Source organism: Hemiscyllium ocellatum, chromosome 36 (assembly GCF_020745735.1).
Source record: "Hemiscyllium ocellatum isolate sHemOce1 chromosome 36, sHemOce1.pat.X.cur, whole genome shotgun sequence".
NCBI lineage: Eukaryota > Metazoa > Chordata > Chondrichthyes > Orectolobiformes > Hemiscylliidae > Hemiscyllium > Hemiscyllium ocellatum.
The window spans coordinates 45,541,834-45,567,852 of NC_083436.1; the positions used below are offsets into that span (position 1 = coordinate 45,541,834).

A 26,019-nucleotide genomic window follows, 5' to 3' on the forward strand; every position below is an offset into this window, starting at 1 on the left:
TAACTCTGGTCACATCTGTGTTGACAATAGAGTTATTATTTCAAGTCTAGTTCTCTCCACAGATGCTGCCAGATCTGCTGAATTTATCCAGCAGTTTCTGTTTTTGTTTGGTTCAGATCCCCAGCATCCACTTGCTTTGTTTTATTTTAGAAATCAGCAAGTTCTGGTGCAGAAACTCTTTGAAAGTACAAAGGCAGGTATTAAGGTGCTCTTCACTCATTGCCAAATACAAAACTTGATGCATTGCATCAAGACCTAAATTGATTGCATTTAGGATTTTGAGATCCAGAGTGGTTTCACAGTAGCTGCTGAGTTTGTTTTGGACTTAGCTGATGGAGAAATTGATTGGAACGGTCTGAAACTCTGGAAGAAATGATGGGTGAAGAATGTGTCAAACTTTCTTGTACATTCTCAGAACACGGAATGGAATATTGCTGAGAAAATAAGGAAATGTTATTGGTTTGTAAATAATTGTAACTATTTTGTCTAGTGCATACATTTAGCATACTTTTCTAGTGTGTAATCCTAGCTCACAGGAGCATCAGCAGGAAAGCTGTAACTGGAAGTCAGAGTCTGATTCTTGGTGGTCACAAATGATTGACATGAATGTCCCATTCTCCACACCAAGGCCACACTTCCTTTCAGTCAAGACTCCATGCCAGCAGTACAGCTTTGGTTAAGTTAGGCTCAAGTCTACACATCTGTACTTACAGTATTCTGCATTTTGTTTCCATTTAGATTCATTTGTAGAATCAGGCGTCAATGATTGGCAGCAGTATATGGGTCCAAGAGAAGATCCACTTGGAGGACCTGGTATTAATAATTCCAGTACTGTGCATGTGTTGGTGATACCAAATCGGATACAGTGCAAAGTAGGTACTTTCCTCTAATATGTTGTATCCTGAGTCTAATCACTTCACCCTATTGATCATGCCCTCAGCTCTGGAATTTTGCTCCTAAATCTCTCCACCTCTCTTTGCTTCTTAGAATGTTGCTAAAACTGACCTGTCTTTCTGCAGGCCAAAGCCACATGGTTTTTGTTTATGCACCTGTGAGGCACCTTTAGGATATTTCGCTATGCTAGAGATTATGCATTAGCACAATAAATTTTCAAAATGTTATTATAAACAAAGAATCTGTGAAATCTGCCATCCAAATTTTCATTTTTATTTAGAATTTGTTTATTTCTAAATCTTTGATTCAACCCCATCTGATGTATTTTGTCAAACTCCAAACAGCATGGTTCAGAAAAGAAGTCATAACTTACCTTTTGGATTAGTAGCAGTAGTAAGAGTTATAGGACAAGGTCAGGTAGATGGACTAAAAATCCAGATCAGCCATTTTCTAATTGAGTAAAGAGAGAGGCATGAGGGGCTAAAAAGTCTCCTGCTGTTCCCAGAGTCCCAGAGTCCCAGAGGTAAAACAGAAAATCTAAAATGTATGATCCTGTTGTCAAATAGCTAATATCTCCTTTGTTTGTTATAGTTAATTCAAACTATTCACCATGTCAGAATTAATATCAATATCTACAAAATTTAACCTGTGACTTACAGCCTGTTCACCTTCCTTACAACACAGAGCCCAAGTGAGATATACGTGCTGCTGAAAGATGGTGTTTCACTCCAGGAAAGCCCAGAGATTGAATTTCTGTCAAGAACTGAGAAAATGAAGGTTCGACCAACTATTTGGAACAGTCAAACACTTTGTGTAAAAGCTCTCGGTAAGAAACGCATCTCACTCCTACAGTAGTTATTGATTGACTAGGAAGAGATACCCTGAGGATATGATCAATGTTGAAGTAGAATTTTGATTTGATTTATTGTCATTTGTATTTATTACAAATACATGAAAAGTGTTCTTTAGAGCGCTACCTTAAAACACAGAAAATAAACCAAAACACAAAATTATATAGTCAGAAAAGTACAACGATAAAGTTAATCTTATAGTCTCACCTCAATAAGGTTAGGTGATCTTTTAAAGAGCTGCTGCTTCTAGCATAGCCATGGGCCTAGATCCAGGCTCCTTCACTCCAATGCCTTGAGTCTTTGCTGCTAAGCCACCGATACTGCTGAAACCATGTTTCACCACACTGCCAACGTTGGAACAAAGAGTCATCACTCTCTGGCACCATCTCACCTCCACCAACATCATTTCCACTGCTGCCATGAGTTCACACTGAGCTGATATAGCTGCTGCCAATGCCGCAGGGTCCTACTCTAGGGCTAAACTTGTCACTGCCACTGCCCTCAGGCACCTGGGCCTAGCCAAGGACCTGGAATCTAAGTTCAGCCTAGGAGTCTGGACCAGGGAATTAAGCATGTGACCTGCTCTTTGATCATCAGGAGCCCTCAGGCTGGAGTAGAGCCATGTCTGCCTCATCCTGACAATGCTGCAGTCGCCACCTGATACTTTCTCCTTTGTTACTTATTCGCTGCTCCCCAGACCCACATGGCCATCTTCACCTGCCATTCTGTACACTTTTTGTTAGATTTTTTTGAATGATAACAATTTAGTTCTATGACTCAACTTTGAAATGCACACCAAATCACCCTGAGACAGTTTTGATTTTATGGTTAATTATCTTGAATTCTGAGTACAACATTTTAGGAACATTGCCAAGGCTTTGGAGAGGTTGTAGAGGGGCCTTATTAGAAGAGTACCAATAATGAGGGGATTCAGTTAAATGAAGAGACTGAATAATCTGCAGTTGCTCTCCTTCAAGCATAAAGTTCGAGTGGTAGTTCAAGAGAGGTGTTCACTGTTGGGAATAGTTTGCTTTGAGAGGCAGAAACGGGTCTACAAGCAGGAAGATTGGAAACCAGAGATATAGATTGAAGATGAAAGTCTCTGTGGAGAGAGAAGGAAGATTTATTTTAGTCAATGCATTGTGATGATCTGAAATGCAATGCCCAAAATAACTTGACTGTCTGGATGGGAGAAGTTTACAAGATTGTGGGAAAAGTGTAGAGGGTGTGAGAATAATTTGATAAGTCTTTGAAAGAGCCAGTAAAGACATGATGGGTTGAGTAGCCTCCTCTGTGCTGTATTTATGATTTTACTTAGCAAACCTGAATTCACTTGAAAACCTGGAACACAATTAAATGTATTTTATCAGTGAATTGAATATAGGAACAATCTCTTGATTCCACTAATGAAAGCAAAATGGATACAGGCAAATCAGAAATAAAAACGGAAAATGCTGGAAATATTCAGCAGGTCTGAAAGCATCTGTGAAACAGTATTAATGCTTTTAGTCCAATATGACTTGCCTAGAAGATCTGCTGAGTTTCTCCAGCATTTTATATTTTTCACCTGGATTACTCTGTCTATGAAGTTCATTATTTTGCCTGAATATCCAATGCAAACCTTTCAGAGAATGTGAATTATAGAATCATTGAGGTATGCAGTGTAGAAACAGACCCTTCGGTCCAACTCGTCCACGCTGACCAGATATTCTAAATAAATCTAGTCCCATTTGCCAGCATTTAGCATATATCCCTCTAAATGTTTTTTCATAGATCTAACCAGGTGCCTTTTTAAATGTTGTAATTGTATCATCCTCTACCACATCCTTTGGCCGCTCACTCCGTACATGTACCATGCTTTACATGAGGATGTTGCCTCTTTTAAATCTTCCCCCCCCCCGTCCCACCTTAAATCTATATAGCTCCGAGTTTCAGACACCCCACCCTAGTAATAAGACCTTGACTATTTACTCTATTCATGTTCCTCATGATTTTATAATCCTCTATAAGGTCACCCCTCAGCCTCTGACGCTCCAGGGAATATAGCCCCAGTCTATTCAGCCTCTTCCTATAGCACCTGCTTGTAGAACAGTTTCTGCCTCAAAACAAACTATTCCTAACACTGAACACCTCCCTTAAATTACCACAAAACCTCTGTGCTTGAAGGAGAACAATCCCAGATTACTCTGTTTCTCCATTGTCCCTCATTGCTGGTACCCTTCCAGTAAGTCCCCTCTACAACCTCTCCAAAGGCTTGGTAATGTTCCTGCAACCCTGGCAACATCCTTGTTAATCTTTTCTGAACTCTGTCAAGTTTCACAACATCCTTCCAATAGCATGGAGACCAGAACTGCATGCAATTTTCCAATAGTTACCTAACCAATGTCCTGTACAGCTGCAACATGACCTCCCAACTCCTATACTCAGTGCACTGACCAATAAAGGAAAGCATACCAGATATTTTCTTCACTAGGTAAAAACAAGGACTGCAGATGCTGGAAACCAGAGTCTGGATTAGAGCGGTGCTGGAAAAGCACAGCAGTTCAGGCAGCGTCCGAGGAGCAGGAAAATCGATGTTTTGGGCCAAAGCCCTTCATCGGGAATAGAGGCAGGATGCCTGCAGAGTGGAGAGACAAATGAGAGGAGGAGAGAAAGTAGCATCAAGTACAATAGGTGAATAGGGGTGGGGATGGAGGTGATAGGCGAGAGAGGAGGATGGAGTGGATAGGTAGAAAGGAAGATAGGCAGGTAGGACAGGTCATGAGGGCGGTGCTGAGCTGGAAGGTTGGAGCTGGGGTGAGGTGGGGGAAGGGAAATGAGGAAACTGGTAAAATCCAAATTGATTCCATGGGGTTGAAGTGTTCCGAGGCGGAAGATGAGGCGTTCTTCCTCCAGGCGTCGGGTGGTGAGGGAACGGCGGTGAAGGAGGCCCAGGATCTCCATGTTCTCAGCAGAGTGGGAGGGGGAGTTGAAATGTTGGGCAACGGGGCGGTGTGGTTGATTGGTGCGGGTGTCCTGGAGATGTTCCCTAAAGCGCTCTGCTGGGAGGCGCCCAGTCTCCCCAATGTAGAGGAGACCGCATCGGGAGCAACAGATACAATAAATGATATTGATGGATGTGCAGGTAAAACCTTGATGGATATGGAAGGCTCCTTTGGGGCCTTGGATGGAGGTGAGGAAGGAGGGGTAGGTTGCAATTCCTGCGGTGGCAGGGGAAGGGGCCAGGAAGGGAGGGTGGGTTGTTGAGGGTTGTGGACCTGACCAAGTAGTCACGGAGGAAACGGTCTTTGCGGAAAGTGGATAGGGGTGGGAAGGGAAATATATCCCTGGTGGTGGGGTCTGTTTGGAGATGGCGGAAATGTCGTTGGATGATGTGGTTCAACTTTTAGATCTGGTCTACCCTTTTCCATCACTATTTTTAAAGTAATAGAATTTTGGCCACTGGCCCCAAAGTGCTCCCCCTCTGACACCTTAGTCACCTGTCCTGCCTTATTTTCCGAGAGTAGGTCAAGTTTTGCACCTTCTCTAGTAGGTACATTGACATACTGAATCAAAAATGTTCTTGTACAGGCATTACAAATTCCTCTTCGTCCAAGCTCTAACACTGTGGCAGTTCCAGTCTATGTTTGAAAAGTTAAAATCCCTCACCATCACGACCCTATTATTCTTACAGATAACTGAGATCTCTTTGTAAATTTGTTCCTCAGTTTCCTGCTGGGGGATCTGTAGTACAATCCAATAAGGTGATCATCCTTTTTCTTTTTCTCAGTTTCATCCAACTAACTTCCCTGGATGTATTCCCAGGATTAACCTCCCTCGGTACAGATGTAATGTTACCCCTAACTCAAACGCCACTCCCCCTTCTTTCTTACCAAACCCACCCCTGACCCTTTCTATCCTTCCTATAACATCTATACCCTGGAACATTTAGCTGCCAGTCCTGTTCAACTCCGAGCCACATCTCTATAATAGCTATGATATCCCAGTCCCATGTTCCCAACCTTGCCCTGAGTTCATCTGCCATACCCTGTTGGGCATCTTGCACTGAAATAAATGTCATTTAATCTATTAGTCATACCTCGTTCTCTACTTTTTGTTCCTGCCTGCCCTATCTATTTGACTTGTCCTTTCCTAACTATACCAGTCTTAGACTGATTTCTTTTCTTGGTGTGTTCCCCCTTCTTTTCTCTCCTCAGAATGTCATCCTTTTCTCTTCCTGTGTTGTTAGTTCCAATGTGTACAACAACCTTGCGTTCCCCTTTGAGATTATTCTGCACCCTCTGAGATATCCTTCACCTTTGTTCCAGGGAGGCAACATTTCATTCTGATGTCCCACTATCAGCTGCAGAACATCTGTCTGTGACTCTGATTGCAATCGATTGTTTGGAACCTGGTGTACCCCACGTTACATTAGAGCTCGCCCTGCTACCAGAAACCTGGCTATCCGTGCTACGTTCCCCTGAGAATATTTGTTTGAGATAGAGAGAGTGCAGAAGTTTCCTGTGGCAGTCTGCCTCCCTCTCCTACCTTTCCTGAAGGTAACCCATCTACCTGACTGTATCTTCAGTTTATCTCCCTCCCTGCAACTACCATCCATCACACCCCCTAACTCCTGCTAGTCCAAACAATCCCTGTTTAGATTACTTACAGTGTGGAAACAGGCCCTCCAGCCCAACAAGTCCACACCGACCCACAACCCACCCATACCCCTACACCTAACACTACGGGCTATTTAGCATGGCCAATTCATTGTGGGAGGAAACCGGAGCACCCGGAGGAAACCCACTGGGAGAATGTGCAAACTCCACATAGTCAGCCGCCTGAGTTGGGAATTGAACCCGGGTCTCTGACGCTATGAAGCAGCAGTGCTAACCACTGTGCCACCGTGCCGCCCACTGTGTACTGATAGGATTCGCCAACAAACATACTGCCTGCAAACATAATCATCAGTAACATGGAAACTCTCCCTAATTGCCCACATCCAACAGGAAGAGCGCATCATTCTGCTAAAAGCCTTTTTACACCTTAACAATGTACAGTGCCAGAAAATAGCTCTGTCTTACTGCTCTAAAAACATGGCTCCAGGTTCGCTTAGTAGCTATTGTTTATATTTTCAAACTTTAATCAAGAGACAAATCTCAATAAAAACTTATAATCAAAAAAGAACTCACTCTATTCACTATTGTAGATTTACAAAAAAAAGTAAAGTTATACTTTAAAAAAAGTTGCTTAACTGCTCTGAACCACCTCATACAGGTTTTGCCAAGGTCAGCTATGAATCTCGCAGTTTGCTTATTTTTCTGAAACAAACTCCAATGTCCAGAGATACTTGAAACTGGACAGCAAAGGCGGCAGCTGTGCATGTTATTGCTAGGTATGAATCACATCGCATGTGGTCAACACCTTTTGTCTTCCTTTTTTTAAAGTGCCATTGTTTTGATCTTTTTTTCCCCAAATTTCCAAAACAATGCAACCGTGTATAATGCAGTAATTACTACTCCTAGAATTTGAGGAAATCAGGTCCAACACTAACAATATGTCAACAAAGGAGCAGCTCTTGCAGCCACAATTTTTTCCCTTCCTCTACCTTGGATTACCCAGATTCCAATTATGAGCAGTGAAATTAGCTTTGGCACAACTGTTTATTGAGAGGATATTGCCAGCTGCTATATCGGAAGAAATTCATGCTTTCAGCCAGAAAGTGCCATGGGATCTATAGGAGACAGCTTTTTACCTAAGCATTACAAAGTCATATTTCCTCAGTATTGTAATGGAGTGTCAACCCAAACTGGCCTATAGACAGCACCTTCTGAATCAGAATGTCACTAGGTGCTCTAAGCTGATGCAAAAAAAAAACAGTTTTTGAGATGTTAAGATATTAAGTATATGACAGAATTTTCTGTCAAAATAACAGTCAAGCTCAAAGAGCTTGCTATAATTCACGCACAAATATCAAAGAGCACCTATGAGCACCTACCCTGTGGGAGCATGGTCAATTCAGGAAATCCAAGCATTGCTGTCTAATTTGCCCTACCCTGCCAGTAGCTTTGTAAAAACACCATCTCACTGTTTAGTTCACCTTTGAACGATGTTGAATGGCGTAGCATTGCTGTACTTGTGATGTAGGAATGAAGTAAAGTCAACAGGGAAAATTAATTCTACAAACCAGATGAAATACCTTGTTAATGATAGGTGTTGCTTATTTTTGATTTGGTTTATTATGGTCATAAGTCAGATTCATTATTGTCAGTGAAAAGCAGATTATACCATACAAAATGCACAAGGGTAATAGAACAATGTGAAGAATGTAATATTACAGCTGCAGAGAGGTGCAAAAAGAGCTAGCTCAACATGAAATTTAAACTTTGAGAGGTCCATTCAGAAGCCTAATAAGAGAGGGGAAGAACCTCTTCTTGAATAGGTATATTTATGCTTTTGTATCTTCAGCCTAATAGAAAAGGGTGAAAGAGAGTATAACCGAGGTGGGAAAGGGCTTGGCTGCTCTCCCGAGACAGCGAGAAGTGTAGATGGAGTCAATGGATGGAAGGTTGGCTTGCAAGATGGACTGTACTGTGTTCACAACTTTCTGTAGTTTCTTATGATCCTGACCAGAGCAGTTGTCATACCAAGCTGTGATGCATCTGGATAGAATACTTTCTACAGTGCATCTATAAAAATTGGTAAGAGTCTTTAGAGATATGCTGAATTTCCTTAGCCTCCTGAGGAAGTAGAGGTGTTGTTGTGTTCTCTCGTTCATCACATCAATGTGGTCTTCCAGTTGGAACAAACCTGATATTTATATAGCAAAAAAAAAGGGAGAATTAGAAGTATGGAACCTCATTCCTCCTGATTTTGTCTGTTGTTGAATTTAAATTCACAAATAGATATGAGGTGACTGAAAACCTGAACAAAGGTGCAGGTGTGACAGCAACGTTTTACTGGGAAAGGTAGAGAAGCAGTGAAATTGAGGGAAGGAATTCCAGAGCTTGGGATGTAGGAGACTGAAGGCATGGTTGCCCATTGAGGAACAGTTAAGATTGGAGATGCATGTGAGGTCAGAATTGGAGAAGTGATATTTAAAATCAGTCAGAAGTGTAAAATTAGGGAACATGCAGCTTATTGTAGATTTTGGTTTTTATTAACCATCTTTGGGAGACAGTCGTGCCTGCATTTGACCCATTCATTTGAATTGGGTTAAGCAGTTATACTTTGAAGGTTCAGCAAAAGTAGTCTTTTGCTGTTAGAAAAGCTGACTTCCTGCAATCATTTCTGAATGTCTAGTTTTGTTATGACAGGAATGTTGCTACAAATCTTAAATACAACTTTCAGATTGGCTATTCTGGTAAACTTAACTCACGTAAAGGTTTTTTTCCAGGGATATATTACAACATTAAGTGAGGAATTACTGTATTTAATTAAAACATAGTACCTGCAGAATGGCATTGTCCCTCCTGTTAGATTATCCTGAAAAATGATTTTTTTAAATTCAAAGATGTGACTTCAACTCTATTTAAAAGTTTAATTCAGTCTGCATTGACAATTGATACTGTCCGCTCTAGTTGGCAACCAATCTTCTTTTGCTATTACGTTTGCAGAAGATTGATGCTGGAGCTAGTAAATGTGTAGATTTATTGCTAATTGTTAAGATATATTAGCTAGAAAAACATCTTAAAAGGCAAACCAGGTTAAAACGTAACGCCGCATATTGAGAAAAGGAACATTTCTCCGATTTAATCCATTCCACATTGCTCTACAGAAAATTAAGTCTTGTTTTTAACTTTTTGAAGTCAACATTTTTAATTTAGGAAACATGCAAGTAATTTCTGCACAGCAAAAATCCAAAAGCAACAATATGATAATGGTCAAATAATCTGTTTTATGTAATGTTAACGAGGAATTAAATTTTAACCCAATTCAAATAAATTAATCAAACACATGGGGAGGCTTCCCCTGTTCTTCCTAGAAATTCTGGTCATGTGACCCACATCCATCTGGGAGGGCAGATATAATGTTGGGTTTAATCACATTTGAAAGATGGTACCTCCCAGGTTGCAGCAGTCAGTCAGTACTGACCTTCCAAAAGTACTGTGCTCCCTCAGTACTGACCGTCCAAAGTGCGGCACTCACTCTCAGAGTGTGGCACTCCCTCAGTTTTGACCCTCTGACAATGTGACTCTCCCCCAGTACTGATCCTCTGATAGTATGGTGCTCCCCCCAGTAGTAATCTTCTGACAGTGTGGCACTCTCTCTGCTCTGATCCACTGACAGTGCAGCATTAACCCTACTGTGAATCCTCTTGCAAGGATGCCTGCCTTGAAGAAGTTTTCCTCCTCTCTCTACAAGAATCTCAGGGAGTCCCTCTCCCACTGCAGCTCCCAGGTCATTTACTCCATGCTACTTTCTCCCCACCCCCACCCTCCTCTCACTTATCTCTCCACGCTTCAGGCTCTCTGCCTTTATTCCTGATGAAGGGCTTTTGCCCGAAACGTTAATTTTATTACTCCTCAGATGCTGCTTGAACTGCTGTGCTCTTCCAGCACCACTAATCCAGAAGCATTCCCTCAGCACTGACCCAAAAACATTGCAGTACTCCCTCAGTACTGACCTTCTGACACTTACACTTACTTCTGTACTGTCTCTGAAACAGTGCAGCACTCTCTCAGTACAGACCCTATGACAATGCGGTGGACACTGTTTCAAAATTCAGAATCTGCAGTATTTTGCTTTTATTAATATTTTGTCTTCATACTTTACGGTTAAACTCACACTAGAGTCAAAGAACAGGGTATATAACTAAGAAATGAGTGCAAAGTCTAGGCTAACAGAAGCACTGAAAGAGTGCTGCACTTTTGGAGGGTCAGTACCAAGGGAGTACTGCAATGTCAACCAACCAGTAGTGAGAGAATTCTATACTGGGTTGGAGGGGTCTCACTGAGGAATGCTGCAATGTAATGAGCACAGTACTGAGTCAGTGTCTAATTGTCAGAAGGTCAGTATTGAGGGAGTGCCGCATTGTTGGAGCTTCAGTACTGAGGGAGTGCTGCACTGTCGGAGGGTGAGCACTTAGGGAGTGCTGCACTGTCGGAGCTTCAGTACTGAGGAGTGACTCATTCTCAGAGTTTCAGTGCTGGTGGATTATGGCACTGGAGAAGAGTCAGTACTGAGGGAGTGCAATAATGTTGGAAAGTCAGAATGGAAGTAATACTGTAGTTGGTGGGTTAATACTGAGGGAGCACTGCCCTGTTAGACAGTTAGTACTGAGGGAACGCTGCACTGTTGAAGATTCAAGATGCTGCTGTAGTATTCAAGATGCTGCCTTTTCAGTGCGAGAACCTTCAACCCTTGCACATTGATAGAAAATAATCCACGGCGATATTTGAAGACAAGCAAGGGAGTTCATTAACAAAAACAATTGCTGAAGAAACTTAGCAGATCTGGAAGCATCTGCAAAGAAAAAGCAAAATTAATGTTTTGAGTCCATTGGCCCGAAACATTGACTCTGCTTTGTCTCCACAGATGCTGTTAGACCTGCTGAGTTTCTCCAGTAAATCCTGTTTTTATTTCAATATCCGCAATTCTTTGCTTCTTTGGTGGAGGACTCTGTGCTGTGTTCTGGCTAGTATTTATTCTCAACCAAAATCATTTAAGCACATTAACTGGTCATCATCACACTCCTGTTTGTATCTATAATCCCTAGAATTTAGACTCCGCATCCAGGGAATTCATCCATCCTGCACCATTGTTATGGAAAGAACGTGATTGATAAAACAACGAAAGATAATTGGGCCCGATATACTACCCAGCTGAACTCCTGCAGTTATATCTTGGAGCTAAGATTATTGACCCACAAAAACCATAACTGTATTCCTTTATGCCAGATAGACTCCAGTTGAGAATTTCCTCCAATTCTTAGATTTGGTTGTGTTTCTTGAGGCCACATTTGGTCAAATGTGGCCCAGATGCCAAGGGCCATCACATTTACCTCCCCTCTGGAATTCAGCTCATTTGTCCTTGTTTGGACCAAGGCTGTAATGAGGTCAGGAGTTGGGTGAGTCTAGAGGAAATCATAGTTGGCGTTATTGATTAGGTCATTGCAAGTTCTGCTTGATGGCCCTGTCAATTATGCCTTCCATCATTTTGTTTATGATTTAGAGTAGACTGATGGGATAGTAATTGGCTGGATTAGATTTGCCTTGCTTTTTATAGACAATTTACACAGAGAAGGAAAAGCAGCAGCCTAACATGCTGGTGTGCTTGACAGTGGACCTAATAAGGAAAGATAGATGCTTCAGAAACAAAAGATCATTCATTCCGAGATCCTGAAAAGTAATTCTCACATTGAGCATTCATTTTAAACCACAACATAGGCTCAAGTGAGCAGCTACTTTCCAAATGAACCATTCTGTAAGGTAGACTGCCCACTTTCCAAACATTACATTACAGCTTTCCTGGGCACTTCAGAACTGTCCTTTGGAAAACTGTAAGTTTCAGAGTGTTGTTTCTGAGATGTTGTATACCCATTGTAAATCTGACTCCAACTTTCCATTCTAAAGTGCCAAAGTTGTTTCACCAGCTTGTGATGAGTTCTGTAATGGAAACTTGGATTGTAACTGATGCAATGCAAAGACTCAATTACCAGAGTGAGTGATTTGTGGGAAAATACAGTTCAGAGCTGCTCAAGTTTGCAAAGTGTCACTCCTTATGAAAAGCCACTTCAGTGTTAGGTTAACTATTGAAACTTGCACATATTTCCACAGCGTTGGAGACAAATACCTGGATGGGTCAGCTAAGTAGTCAAGGGAAGACAGAAATAGGAGGATGCTATTCAGCCCCTAAAGCATGTTTTGTTATTTAATTAGATCATGCATGATCTGCATCTTAATTCCACTCATTCACCCTAGTTCCAAAAGCTTTAAGATGCTTGCCAAACAATGACCTATCAATTTCAAATTTCAAAATTTCAGCTGATCCCCCCCTCAGCATTTTTGATGAAGTGAGTTCTATATTTTCACTCCCTTTTAATGATGTATTGTTTCCTGATATCACTCTAGAACAGATTATCTCTATCTCTAACTAAATTTTTTAAAAAAAAACTTGCTTCCCTGGCCACTGGCAATGTCCAATGAAATTTGTTTTGAAGTTTGGTCACTGTTGTAATATGGGAAACGCTGCTGAAAACCTTCAGTGAGTAGGGTCCCCCAAACTGCAACGTGATAAGATCAGATATCTGTTTGTAGTGATTTTGGTTGAATGATAACTATTGAGTAGGACTCTTTAGAGAAATCTCTTTCCTCTTCGAAATAATATCATTGGATCATTTACACCCATCAGAGAGGGCAAGCAGGACCTTCCCTCAAAAATATAACACTTCTGACAGTGCAATTTGGATTGTGCGCTGGAACTTGAACCCAGACACTCCTGAGTTAGAGGGTTTTCTAAAGAGACATGGTTGCCACTGTTTAAAGGTTAGTCCTGTAAAGAACAATAAAAAAATAAATCTTATAACAAAAATATTTTGTGGCATTTCCAGTTGTAGACTGGTTAGGGTCACCACTGGAATATTGTGTTCATTTCTGGGCACACCACTTTAGGAAGAAAGTCAACACCTTGGAGAAGGTGCTGCACTGTTAGAGATGCTGTATTTAAAATTAGATATTGATATACTCTCCCTTCTGCCCTGTCAGGTGCAGATACAATAAAACAAATTGTAGGGCATTATTTGAAAGATGGTCTAATCAGTACCAATCGTTGTTTATGGGAGCTTGCCGTGTGCAGATCAGCTGCCTTATTTCTAACAGTAGGGTTAACACTTCAGAAGTACTTCATGGGCTGAAAGCATTTTGGGATGTCCTGTGACTGTGGGAAGTGCTTTAGAAGTTCAGTTCTCTCTGTTTACAGCAGTTCCTGTTTTACAGATCTCCCTGCTGGCCCAGTGACAATGAACCTTTATTGTGGAGGTGTAAGGATAGCCCAGGCTGAAGTTTTGTACTACACTCCAATGGAAGAAATTGAACGATTGCTAATAAGAACAGCTGATCCAATGGAATTCATCTGTCAGGTATGAAAAATACTGCCAATCAAAAGATGTTCCAAGAGGAAAATTATACATATGTTTTTAAGTTGGTCCAATCTGAGGAAATTGGAACATTTTCCTCAGATTGGACCAATTTATGAACATATGAATTAAAAGCATGGGTAGGCCACTCAGCCCCTTGATCCTGCTTGGAGTCAGATTGCGGCTGTTCCTTCTGATTACTCACATTATGGGCAGCATGGTGGCACAGTGGTTAGCACTGCTGCCTCACAGCGCCAGAGACCTTGGTTCAATTCCCGCCTCAGGCAACTGTGTGTGGAGTTTGCACATTCTCCCAGTGTCTGCGTGGGTTTCCTTCAGGTGCTCCGGTTTCCTCCCACAGTCCAAAATATGTGCAGGTTAGGTGAACTGGTTATGCTCTCCGGCAGGTCAGTGGACTTGTTGGGCCAAAGGGCCTGTCTCCACACTGTAAGTAATCTAATCTAATCATTCCCCCAATGCTCAATAACTTTTCAGCTTGCTTCCTTTAAAATATCCAAGGATTCTGCTTCCATTGTCATATGAGGAAGAGTGTTCCAAAGACACTCAACCACCTGAGGAAAAAAATACTCCACACCTGTCTTAACTTGGCCACTTATTTTTAAACAGTGACTTCTAGTTCTAGAATCTTTCATGATACCATCTCTCCACATCCTACATATTTCAATCAAGTCATTTCTTACTCTCTAAACTCCATTAGATACAAGCCCAGCCTGTTCAACCTTTCTTTATAAGAACATGCACCTGGTCTAGCTAGGAGTCTAATAAATATTCCCTGAACTGTATCCAATGCATTTTCATTCTTCATCAAATAAAGAAACCAATTTTGTACAGTATACTCCAGATGTGGTCTAACCAAAATTGGCTCAATATAGTGAAAAACTTTCTCACTAGAAGAAACACCAAATGTAAATAAATTTCTGGGAACAGATGCAAATTTCCAACTAGACACCACATTTCAAATCCCTGGAGGAGATGCAGAGAAAATTTGTTAAAATTGGGTAAAGGGATTTTATTTACATAGCGAGACTGAAGAAACTAGGATTGCTGTCACAGTCACACTGCACAGAAACGGACACTTCCGTCCATCCAGTCCATGCCAAACATAATCCCAAACTAAACTAGTCCCACCTGACAGCTCCTGGCACATATCCATCCAAAACTTTCCTATTCGTGTACTTTCAATTGTCTTTTAAACGTTGTAATTGTACCCATATGCACCACTTCCTCAGGAAGTTCATTCCATTCATGAACCACCCTGTGTAAAAAAAATGTTTGCCCCCATGTCTCTTTTAAATCTCTCTCCTGTCACCTTAAAAATGTACCCCTTTGTCTTGAAATCCTCCAAACAATATCCTTCCTATAACTGGTCGACCAGACTGGACACAGTGTTCCAGAAGAGGTCTCACCAATGTCTTGTCTAACCTCAATGTGACTTACCAACTCCTATACTCAAAGGACTGAACAATGAAAGCAAGCATGCCAAATGCCATTTTAACCACCCTGTCTAAAAGTGAGGCAAACATCAAAGAATTATGTACCTGAACCCCTAGGTCTCACAGTTCTGCAACACTAGCCAAAGCCCTACCATTATTTTTTATAAGCCCTACCTTTGTTTGTTGTGCCAAAATGCAATACCTTGCATTTATCCAGATTGAACTCTATCTGCCATTTTTCAGCCCTTTGATCATTTGATCAAGATTTCTTTGTAATCTTCAATATGCCTTTGGTATTCATGTCCAAATCATTTATATAAATGACAAACAAAAGAGGACCTAGAACTGATCCTTGTAGAGCACCACTGGTCACAGGCCTCCAGTCTGAAAAACAACCCCCACCACCACTCTCTACCTCCTGCTATCAAGCCAATTATGTATCCAGTTTGCAAGCTCAACCTGAATCCCATGTGACCTAACTTAACTTATTAGTTTGCTGTGCAGAACTTTGTCAAAGGGTTTACTAAAGTCCAAGTAAACAGTGTCTACTGCTTTGCCTTGTCAATCTTTTGGTAACTTCCTCAAGTTGATAAGATGTGATTTTCCCTATAGAAAGTTCAGTAACGAGTTCTAAGAATAGAAACAGGAATTGCGGGCTTGCTTCAACATTCCAAATGATCACGGCTAATCGTTCATATATCCTGCCTGGTCCCCATGTTCTTGATTCATTTCAAGTCCAAAAATCTAACTGTCTCAGAATAGAATAATTTCAAAAAATTAGTATCCACAGATATTTAGATTAGAGACTTCCAAAAATTCACCACTTCTGAGTGAATAAATTTCTCCTCACCTCAGCTCTATATAGCCAACTCCTTATTCTGAGACTATAGCCAGGATTGTTGATTCTTCAGCCAGAGTGGAAATCCCTCTCAGCATTGACCCTCTCAAACCCTCTGAGACTTTTATATATTTCATTGAGATTGCCTCTGATTCTTTCAAACTCAAGAAAATCCAAATCCATTCCATTCAATCTCTCTGAATTGAACAGTATCTTTACTCCAGCTATCAGTCTGATGAGCAGTTGTAGCACCTCTCAAAATCAGTACAAAGGGGTATGATTTAGTTGCCATTACAGAAACATGATTGCAGGATGGTGATGACTGCAAATTTAAATATCCAAGGGTAACAGGTAATTAGGAAGGATAGGCAGGAATGTAAGGGAGGTGGGGTCGCACTCTTAATTAAGGATGAGAATCCTTAATTAGAATCAAGCAGCAAAATGTTGAATCTATTTGGGTAGAGATCAGGAATAGTAAGGGGTAGAAGTCACTGTGGGAGTAGTCTATAGGCCATCCCATAATAATGCTCAAGTGGCACAGGCAATCAATCAAGAAATATCTGACATATGTAAGAATGGGACGGCAGTAGTCATGAGGGACCTTAACATGCATGTTAATTGGCCGAATCAAGTCGGTAGGGGCAATCTTGAAGTGGAGTTCATAGAACACATCTGTAATAACTTTCTTGAACAGCTTGTTACCGAAGCTACAAGGAAGCATGCAATCTTAGATCTGGTCCTGTGTAATAAGACAGCTAAAATTAATGATCTCCTAGCTAAGGATCCTCTTGGAAAGAGTGATCATAGTATGATTGAATTTCGGATACAAATGGAGGGTGAAATGCTATCATCTAAAACCAGGGTGTTGAGATAAATAAGGGGGACTATAATGGGATGAGGAAGGAGTTGGCTAGATTAGACTGGGAACAGAAGTTATATTGTTGAACAGTTGAGGAACAGTGGTGGACTTTCAAAGAGATTTTTCACAGTGCTCAAGTAAAGTATATTCCAGTCAAAAACAAGGATAGCAAAGGTAGGAAGAGCCAGCCTTGGATAACCAAGGAAATAAAGGAAGGCATCTAGTTAAAAACTCAGGCTAACAAGGTAGCCAAGAGTAGTGGGAAACAGGAAAATTAATAAAACTTTAAAAAGCAGCAAAGAACCACGAAGCAAGCAATAAAGAAAGAAATGATAGATTATAAATGCAAACTAGCACAGAATATAAAAACAGGTAGGAAAAGCTTTTATAAATATATAAAATGGAAAAGGGTGGCTAAAGTAGGGGTAGGTCCCTTGCAGGGTAAGAAGGGGGAATTAATGTCGGGTAATGCTGAAATGGCTGAGGCCTTGAATAACTACTTTGTGTCAGTGGAAGATATGTCTAACATGCCAAAGAATGATATTTAGGATATGATGGGGGATTCAGTTGTTATCACTAAAGGGGTGGTGTTGAGGAAACGTGAGGGTCTAAGGGTAGATAAGTCCCCTGGTCCTAATGGAATGCATCCCAGGGTGCTGAAAGAAATGGTGGAAGTTGTAGTAGATGCGTTAGTGGTAATTTGCCAAAATACACTGGACTCCAGACAGGTCCCAGCGGACTGGAAGACAGCAAATGTCATGCCACTGTTTAAATAAGGGTGTAGGCAAAAGGCAGGTAACTATAGGCCAGTTTGCTTAACATCTGTAGTTGGAAAAATGCTGGAGGCTATCACTAAAGAAGCAATAGTGTGACTCCTAGATGGAATGGGTTCCATCAAACAGTTGCAGCATGGATTCAGGAAGGGAAGGTTGTGTTTGATAAACTTCTTGAAGTTCTTTTGAGATTGTGGTAAGTGCTATGGATGGAGGGGAATGGGTGGATGTTGTTTTTTTGGATTTTCAGAAGGTGTTTGATAGGGTGCCACATAATAGACTCCTCCATAAGGTAAAAATACATGGAGTTGTGGGAAATGTAGTAGGATGGATAGAGGACTGGTTAACCAGTAGAAAGCAGAGAATTGGGATAAATGGGTGTTTCTCTGGTTGGAGATCAGTGGTCAGCAGGATGCCGTAGGAGTCCGTGTTGGACCTGCAACTGTTCATGATATATACAAATGACTTGGAAGAGGAGACAAAGTGTAACGTGTCCCAGTTTGCTGATGACACTAAATTGAATAGAAAGGCAAACTGTGCAGAGGATTTGGAGGGTCTGCAGAGAGATTTAGATAGCTTAAGTGACTGGGCAAAGGTCTGGCGGATGGAGTATAATGTTGATAAATGTGAGGTTATCCACTTTGGAAATAAAAATAGTAGGTCAGGGTATTATTTAAATATTGAAGCATGCTGTTGTACAGAGGGACTTAGAAATGCTTGCACATGAATTGCTAAAAGTTGATTTGCAGATGCAACAGGTAATCAGGAAGGCAAATAGAAGGCAAACAGAAGGCTTCCATTGCTAGAGGGATTGAATTTAGGAGCAAGGAGGTTGGACAAGGTGTTGGTGAGGCCACACCTGGAGTATTGTGCGCAGTTCTGGTCTCCTTACTTGAGGAACAATATACTGGCTTTGGAGGTGGTGAGAGGAGGTTCACCAGGTTGATTCCGGAGATGAGGGACTTACCCTGTGAGCACAGGTTGAGCCACTTGGGACTGTATTCGCTAGAATTTAGAAGAATGAGAGGGGATCTTTATAGAAACCAATGAAATTATGAGAGATGGATAAGATAGAGGCAGGCAAGGTATTTCTGTTGGTGGGTGAGACTAGGACTAAGGGACTAAGAGAATAGATTTAGGACAAAGTTGAGGAGGAACTGATTCTCCCAGAGAGTAGTGAGTCTATGGAATTCTCTGCCTAAGGAAGCAGTACAGGCAGCTTCATTAAATATATTCAAGGCACAGTTGGATGGGTTTTTGCATGGTAGGTGAATTAAGGGTTATGGGGATAACGCAGGTAGGAGGAGTTGAGACAATGGATAGATCAATCATGATTGTAATGAATGGCAAAGAAGGCTTGACGGGCCAAATAGCCTACTCCTGCTTCTATTACTATGAACTTAAGCTAAGGGAAGGTGACTAAAGCAGTATTCTTACTTGGGATGTTCAACTTTGAGTTTTGATTAAGTAACGAGAAGCTGTTTCTATTAGTGGGATCATGGTAACTAGAAGGCACTAATTCAAGTTAATTGACCAAAAATATAGGAAGATGAGAATTGTTTTTTATGCAATGAATTGTTATAATCTGGAATGTTCTGCGTGAAAGGACAGTGGAAGCAGTTTCAATAATAATTTTCAAAGCAGAATAGGATAAATGCTTTAAAAAGAAAAAGAAATGCAAGGCTGTTGATAATGAGTAGGGGGAGTGGATTATTTGTATTGATCTTATATTGAGTTATCCATGGTGTCTTGGCCAATATTTGTGTTTCAATCAGACCTGCAAAAGCATGCTATCTGATTATTACCACATTGCAGTTGTTGAGAGATTGCTGTGTGCAAATTGGCTGCTGTGTTCCCTATGATGGTGACCATTCTTCAAAAACATATTTCAACACAACAACTGAATATCCCAGATGTGGGAAATCTTAAATGAGATCAGCACCTTCATCAGTATGGTCATCAACCTGAAACATGAACTCTGTGTTTCCTGCCATGGTTGCTGCCTAACCTACTATGTGTTTCCCATATTCATTTTCTTCAAAAAAGGATTTCTTTAAAATGTAAAGCACTTGGTGTATCATGAAGTCAAGAAAGGTTTTACAGAAATACAAGTTTTTTTTTGTAAAAACGCAGAACAGACAAAATGCTCCCTTGCATCATAAATTCCATGAACTCAACACAGAAAAATGTACCATCACTGAAAGATAATTTGATACGGAAGTAAAGTTTTAAGGAAGTCTACGCTAATGTAGTTAAATGTAGTACAGAAAGAAACAATGAATCATTTTGTTTGTGGTGTTATTCTGTTTAGGTGGTATTATCTATATGCATATGTGGTGATGGAACAAATATGTAAAGTGAAGGGACCGAGATTACAAATAATTGATTGAATTGTTTTTTCATTGGATACTTTATATTTTACACTCACTATTTCTAGCTCAGCTAAGGTGCAGCATCAGTGTATTTTCAAGCAGAGCTACATTGTTCATAGGACATTGTTCCTGTGTTTGGTTATGTGAGCCTGTTTTATACTGATGCTCACTGTGCTTAGTAATTTAAGCCAAGGTGTGGATTTGAGTCTAGTGGCAAATATGTCCAATGTCTATCACAGTTAGAAATTAAGCTGAGAGATAATTGAATCTACTGTATGTAAATTTCATAGTATTGTATATGAAGGAGTGATTTTATCCCTTCATTCCTCCTTAAGACCAGACAAGACTCGGTTTCTTTGTGCAAACATTTATTCATGCAGATACGGGAGGTGTGCACAACCAAAGTGACACATCGATCAAACTTGATAACAAAAATAATGGTCTTATAGCATTTCTAAAGATAACCTGTTTTGAATCAAAAGGTTTTAGATTTACTCATCGATATTTGTTAACATAGTCTACATTCTAGGTTAGAAGACATGACTATATTATCCAATCATATTCAAACCAGCACATGTGATCCAATCATAATGTATTCACTTCATAAGTACTATTTGTGATTATTACAAAACCGATCCTGTCCTTTTCTTCCTTTAGCACAGAAGGAGCCAGTTGGCCTTTGAAGAAGTTATCTCATTGGTTCCATTCCACCTTGCATAATAGCCTTATATATATTCTTTTCAAATGTTTACACAATTCCCTAACATGACTTATGAACATCCTTTAAGTGAGACCACTATTGTAATGTACATAACATGATCCCCCAAACAGCAATGAAATCGTGACAATTATTTTTTTTCTACAATCTTAATTCAGGGAGAAATATTGGCCCCAAGACGCTGGGAGAAAACACATATATGTTACATACATATACACAATATCTAGAGGACTGGAGTATAAGAGAATAGACTTTATGCTGCAGTTACATACAACCCTGGCTAGAACCCACTTGAAGTAATATAAGCGAATCTGGGCAGTACACCCAAGGAAGGAGATTTCCTCCTAGGTGGGAGTACAACGTGGGTTTACACAATTCCCTAACATGACTTATGAACATCCTTTAAGTGAGACCACTATTGTAATGTACATAACAAGATCTCCCAAACAGCAATGAAATTGTGACAATTATTTTTTTCTACAATCTTAATTCAGGGAGAAATATTGGCCCCAAGACGTTGGGAGAAAACATATATATGTTACATACATATACACAATGTCTAGAGGCCTGGAGTATAAGAGAATAGACTTTATGCTGCAGTTACAGACAACCCTGGCTAGAATCCACTTGAAGTAATATAAGCGAATCTGGGCAGTACACCCAAGGAAGGAGATATCCTCCCAGGAGGGAGTACAACGTGGGTTTACAAGAATGATCCCTGGACTTCAAGGGTTAAGTTATGATGTGAGACTAGACAAATTAGGCCTGTTTCTCTAGAATTTAGAAGGTTAAGGTGTGATCTGATCAAAGTCTTCAACATATTAACTGGAAAAGACAGAGTAGATGAAGAGAAACTATTTCTACTGGTTGAAAATTCTAGAACAAGGGACATAGTCTAAAATTTAGGGCCAAACCATTCAGAATCACGCAGAGTCCTAAAGTCATACAGCACAGAAACAGACCCTTCCATCCAATTCATCCATGTTGACCAAGTTTCCCAAACTAAACTCGTCCCACTTGCCTGCATTTGGCCCATATCCCTCTAAACCTTTCCCATTCAAGTACCTTCCCAAATGTCTTAAGTATTGTAATTGTACCTGCAACTACCACTTCCTCTGGCAGTTTATTTCACATCTGAACCATTCTCTGTGTAAAAAAAGCTACCCCTTAGGTCCATAGACAATAGATACAGGAGTAGGCCATTCGGCCCTTCGAGCCAGCACCACCATTCATTATGATCCACAATCAGTATCCTGTTCCTGCCTTGTTCCCACAACCCTTGATTCCACCATCTTTAAGAGGTCTATTCGTCTCTTTCTTGAAAGTATCCAGAGACTTGGCCTCCACTGCCCTCTGGGGCAGAGCATTCCACACACCCACCACTCTCTGGGTGAAGAAGCGTCTCCTCAGCTCTATTCTAAATGGCCTACCCCTTATTTTTAAACTGTGTCCTCTCGTTCCGGACTCACCCATCAGCGGAAACATGTTTCCTGCCTCCTGAGTATCCAATCCTTTAATAATCTTATATGTCTCAATCAGATCCCCTCTCATCCTTCTAAACTAAGGCCAGATGCTCCAATCTTTCAACATATGATAATCCCACCACTCCAGGATTGACCTCGTGAACCTACAGTGCACTCTCTCAATTGCCAGAATGTCCTTCATCAAATTTGAAGACCAAAACTGCACACAATACTCCAGCTGCTGTCTCACCAGGACCCTGTAAAGCTGCAGAAGAACCTTTTTTGCTTCTATACTCAATTCCTCTTGTTATGAAAGCCAGCATGCCATTAGCTTTCCTCACTGTCTGCTGTACCTGCGTGCTTGCTTTCATTGACTGATGTACAAGAACACCCTTTTATATCTTCCTTTTCTCACCTTAAAAATGTGCCCCCTAGTTTTGAACTGCCCCACCCTAAGGAAAAGACCTTTGCTATTCACCGTTTCTATGTCCCTTACAATTTTATAAACCTCTATAAGGTCACCTCTCAACCTCCTACACTCCAATGAAAAAGTCTCAGCCTATCCAGCCTCTCCCTTTAATTCAAATCCACCAGTCCTGGCAACATACTGGCAAATCTTTTCTGAACCCCATTCAATTTAATAATATTGTTCCTATGGCAGGGCAACCAGACCTGCACTCAGTACTGCAAAAGCGGTCTCACCAACGTCCTGCACAACTTAGGTATAAAGCCCCAACTCTGAAACTCAATGGTCTGAGCAATGAAGGCAAGCTTGCTGTACACTTTCTCCACACAAAGTGTGTCAGATGTTTGGAATTCTCTTCCACAAGAAGCAGTTGATGCTAGATGAGTTATTAGTTTAAATCTCAAGTAGGTAAATTTTTGTTTAGCAGGGGTATTAAGGGATATGGGCCAAAGACAGGTGTATGACCTTATACCACTCATCAGCCATGATTTCATTGAATGGTGAAACAGACTCAAGGGGCTGAATGGCCTACTTCAGTTACTATGCAGGGGAAGCATAGTTCCCTTGATATGCTTCAAAATTGTACCAAAGAATCTTTTCATATCCACCTGAGAGGACAGCAGTTGGGATTTCATGTCTCATCAGAGTATCATACTTTTCAAATTCAAGTTATAAAACTAATTAAAATGGATATGAATCTGTCTTGAAACATTTAGAGAATAAGTAAAAGGTATCACAAAAATGCACGTTTCTTAAAGAAGTAATTCCTGCATTTTATTGAAATCAAAATTCAATTTCTTGGTTTTCTTTGAAACTAATAAAAATGTGAAAACAAAAAAAACTAGGAGAAAGTAGAAAATATTCAGAAAGCATATGGTGTTTTGGCTTTCATTAACAGGGGGATTGAGTTTAAGAGCCATGAGACCTTGTTGCAGCTCTATCAAACTTTGGTTAGACCTTACTTGGAATACTGTGTCCAGTTCTGGTCGCCCTATTATAGGAAAGATGTGGGTGCTTTGGAGAGGGTTCAGAGGAGGTTTACCAGGATGCTGCCTGGAATGGAGGGCTTATCTTATGAAGAGAGGTTGACTGAGCTCGGACTTCTATCATTGGAGAAAAGGAGGAGAGGGGACCTAATTGAGGTGCACAAGATAATGAGAGGCATAGATAGAGTTGATAGCCAGAGACTATTTCCCAGGGCAGAAATTGTTAATACAAGGGGTCATAGTTTTAAGCTGTTTGGTGGAAAGTATAGAGGGGAAGTCAGAGGCAGGGTCTTTACACAGAGAGTTGTGAGACCATGGAATGTGTTGCCAAGAGCAGTTGTGGAAGCAAGGTCATTGGGGATATTTAAGAGACTGCTGGACATGCATATGGTCACAGAAATTTGAGGGTTCGTACATTAGGTTTACCTTACATGAGGATCAATGGTCGGCACAACACTGTGGACTGAAGGGCCTGTTCTGTGCTGTACCGTTCTATGTTCTGTTAGCAGAAAAATTCAGCAGGTTTACTCCAAGAAATCTCTCCCACTGCTGTAAGTTAAAATTATCCCTTCAATATCTTTATAAACATGAAATTCAGTACTAAGTTAGGCAAATTGAATCGGTTCATTTTAAATCCAATAGTAAAATTTTTTATATTTTACTCGATTATCTTGGAGATTAGAGGAAGGAGATTCTGCAACTGTAAAACCTCAAATAGAATATTATCCGTAACACTGACACATACGTTAATATATTTTGGTGACTACAGCTTTCAATATTGGCCAGAAGTGATTTTTTTCATAGATTAAATGATTCATGAACTGATAAAGTTAATTAATACAGCACTGAGATGGCTTCAGTTTGATGTATGGACATCACACTTTATGTGAATGGCTAATTGGACTAATTTATTTGGCTATTAGGACAATTCCCTTAACCTTTCACACACTAGAATCCCGAAGATAGCAAACTGTCGATATCCCTTTTAGCCATGTGTTGACACCCATTTACAGTAATAGATAAACTTGCCAGAAGTAGTTGAAAGATTTCTTGATGATTGTATGAAGTACAGCAGGACTTCTTTGTCAATGAATGTGAACCTTCCTGTCAAGAGGGTTGTGCTTACCACTCTCTTGTTGACAGTTTCCACCTTCCCACATATTCTGATTTGGAGAGTGCATCATCTGTTAGGAAGAGAAATAACTTGCATTTCTAAAGCAAAATATTTTACATCCATTTGGAGTGTAGCTACTGTTGTCATATCATACACATAATGCATAGCATAGAAATAAACCATTCAGCCCAACTAATCTGTGCAAGTGTTTGTGCTGTACACCATAAGCCATAAGATCTTCAGAAATTATGGGCAGCACGGTGACACAGTGGTTAAAACTGTTGCCTCACTGCGCCAGAGACCCGGGTTCAATTCCCGCCTCAGGCGACTGACTGTATGGAGTTTACACATTCTCCCTGTGTCTGTGTGGGTTTCCTCCAGGTGCTCCAGTTTCCTCCCACAGTTCAAAAATGTGCAGGTTAGGTGAATTGGCCATGCTAAATTGCCCGTAGTATTAGGTGAAGTGGTGAAATGTAAGGGAATGGGTCTGGGTTGGTTGCGCTTCGGCAGGTCAGTGAGGACTTGTTGGGCCGAAGGGCTTGTTTACATACTGTAAGTAATCTAAAACATGAACATGCTTTCTTTTTTTGTAAATTTATCTCCTTTTTTCCAATATGTTGCTCATTTTTTGGCTTGGAATATCTTTTAGCATAATGCAAAATCTCATTGGTATAAATTCCAATTCTCTGTGATGTCTCCTTTAGTTTTCAAATCATCAAGTGGAAAAGTTAAAGTCAATCTGACTCAGTAATTCAACATTGCAGACCATAGTTTTAAATCTACCTTTTTTTTTCTTTACAGGAGCTCTCTTAACAGCTCTGAAAATTCACTTAATGTCATCTTTACATTTCTGGTTTCATGTTTAGCCACAGACTAAAGTAAAAGCAAGTTACAGCAAAGGTAGAGGTCACATGACTGAGGTGTGCCAGCCATTGCATTATGCAACAGTTGTATTTCTTCAAACATCCCTTCCCTGATTCTCCTTCTCTATCCATGGAGATCATACTAAAGTCTCTCCCATTATCATCGCTACACTGCACTTTCTGCATTAAAACATGACACACAATGTTACATTTGACTTGATCTGCCTGAGAAGGGAAATGTTTCTTGATTGGGCATGAGTTAAGAATGTTAAGGGGGGAATCCAAGATGGCGGCTACCCAGCAAGTCTGAGTC

At 40.6% G+C, this 26,019-nt stretch overlaps 1 protein-coding gene across 3 annotated transcripts in view; it reads left to right on the forward strand.

Annotated features, from left to right (window-relative positions):
- Positions 1-26,019, forward strand: part of LOC132833370 (B-cell scaffold protein with ankyrin repeats-like) — a 290,257-nt gene that overhangs the window by 63,560 nt on the left and 200,678 nt on the right. For all 3 annotated transcript variants that reach the window (XM_060851590.1, XM_060851591.1, XM_060851592.1), the window contains 3 exons: positions 739-872; positions 1,579-1,720; positions 13,661-13,803. In XM_060851590.1, the coding sequence (XP_060707573.1) occupies positions 739-872; positions 1,579-1,720; positions 13,661-13,803 (419 nt within the window). The remainder of the gene's footprint in view (positions 1-738; positions 873-1,578; positions 1,721-13,660; positions 13,804-26,019) is intronic.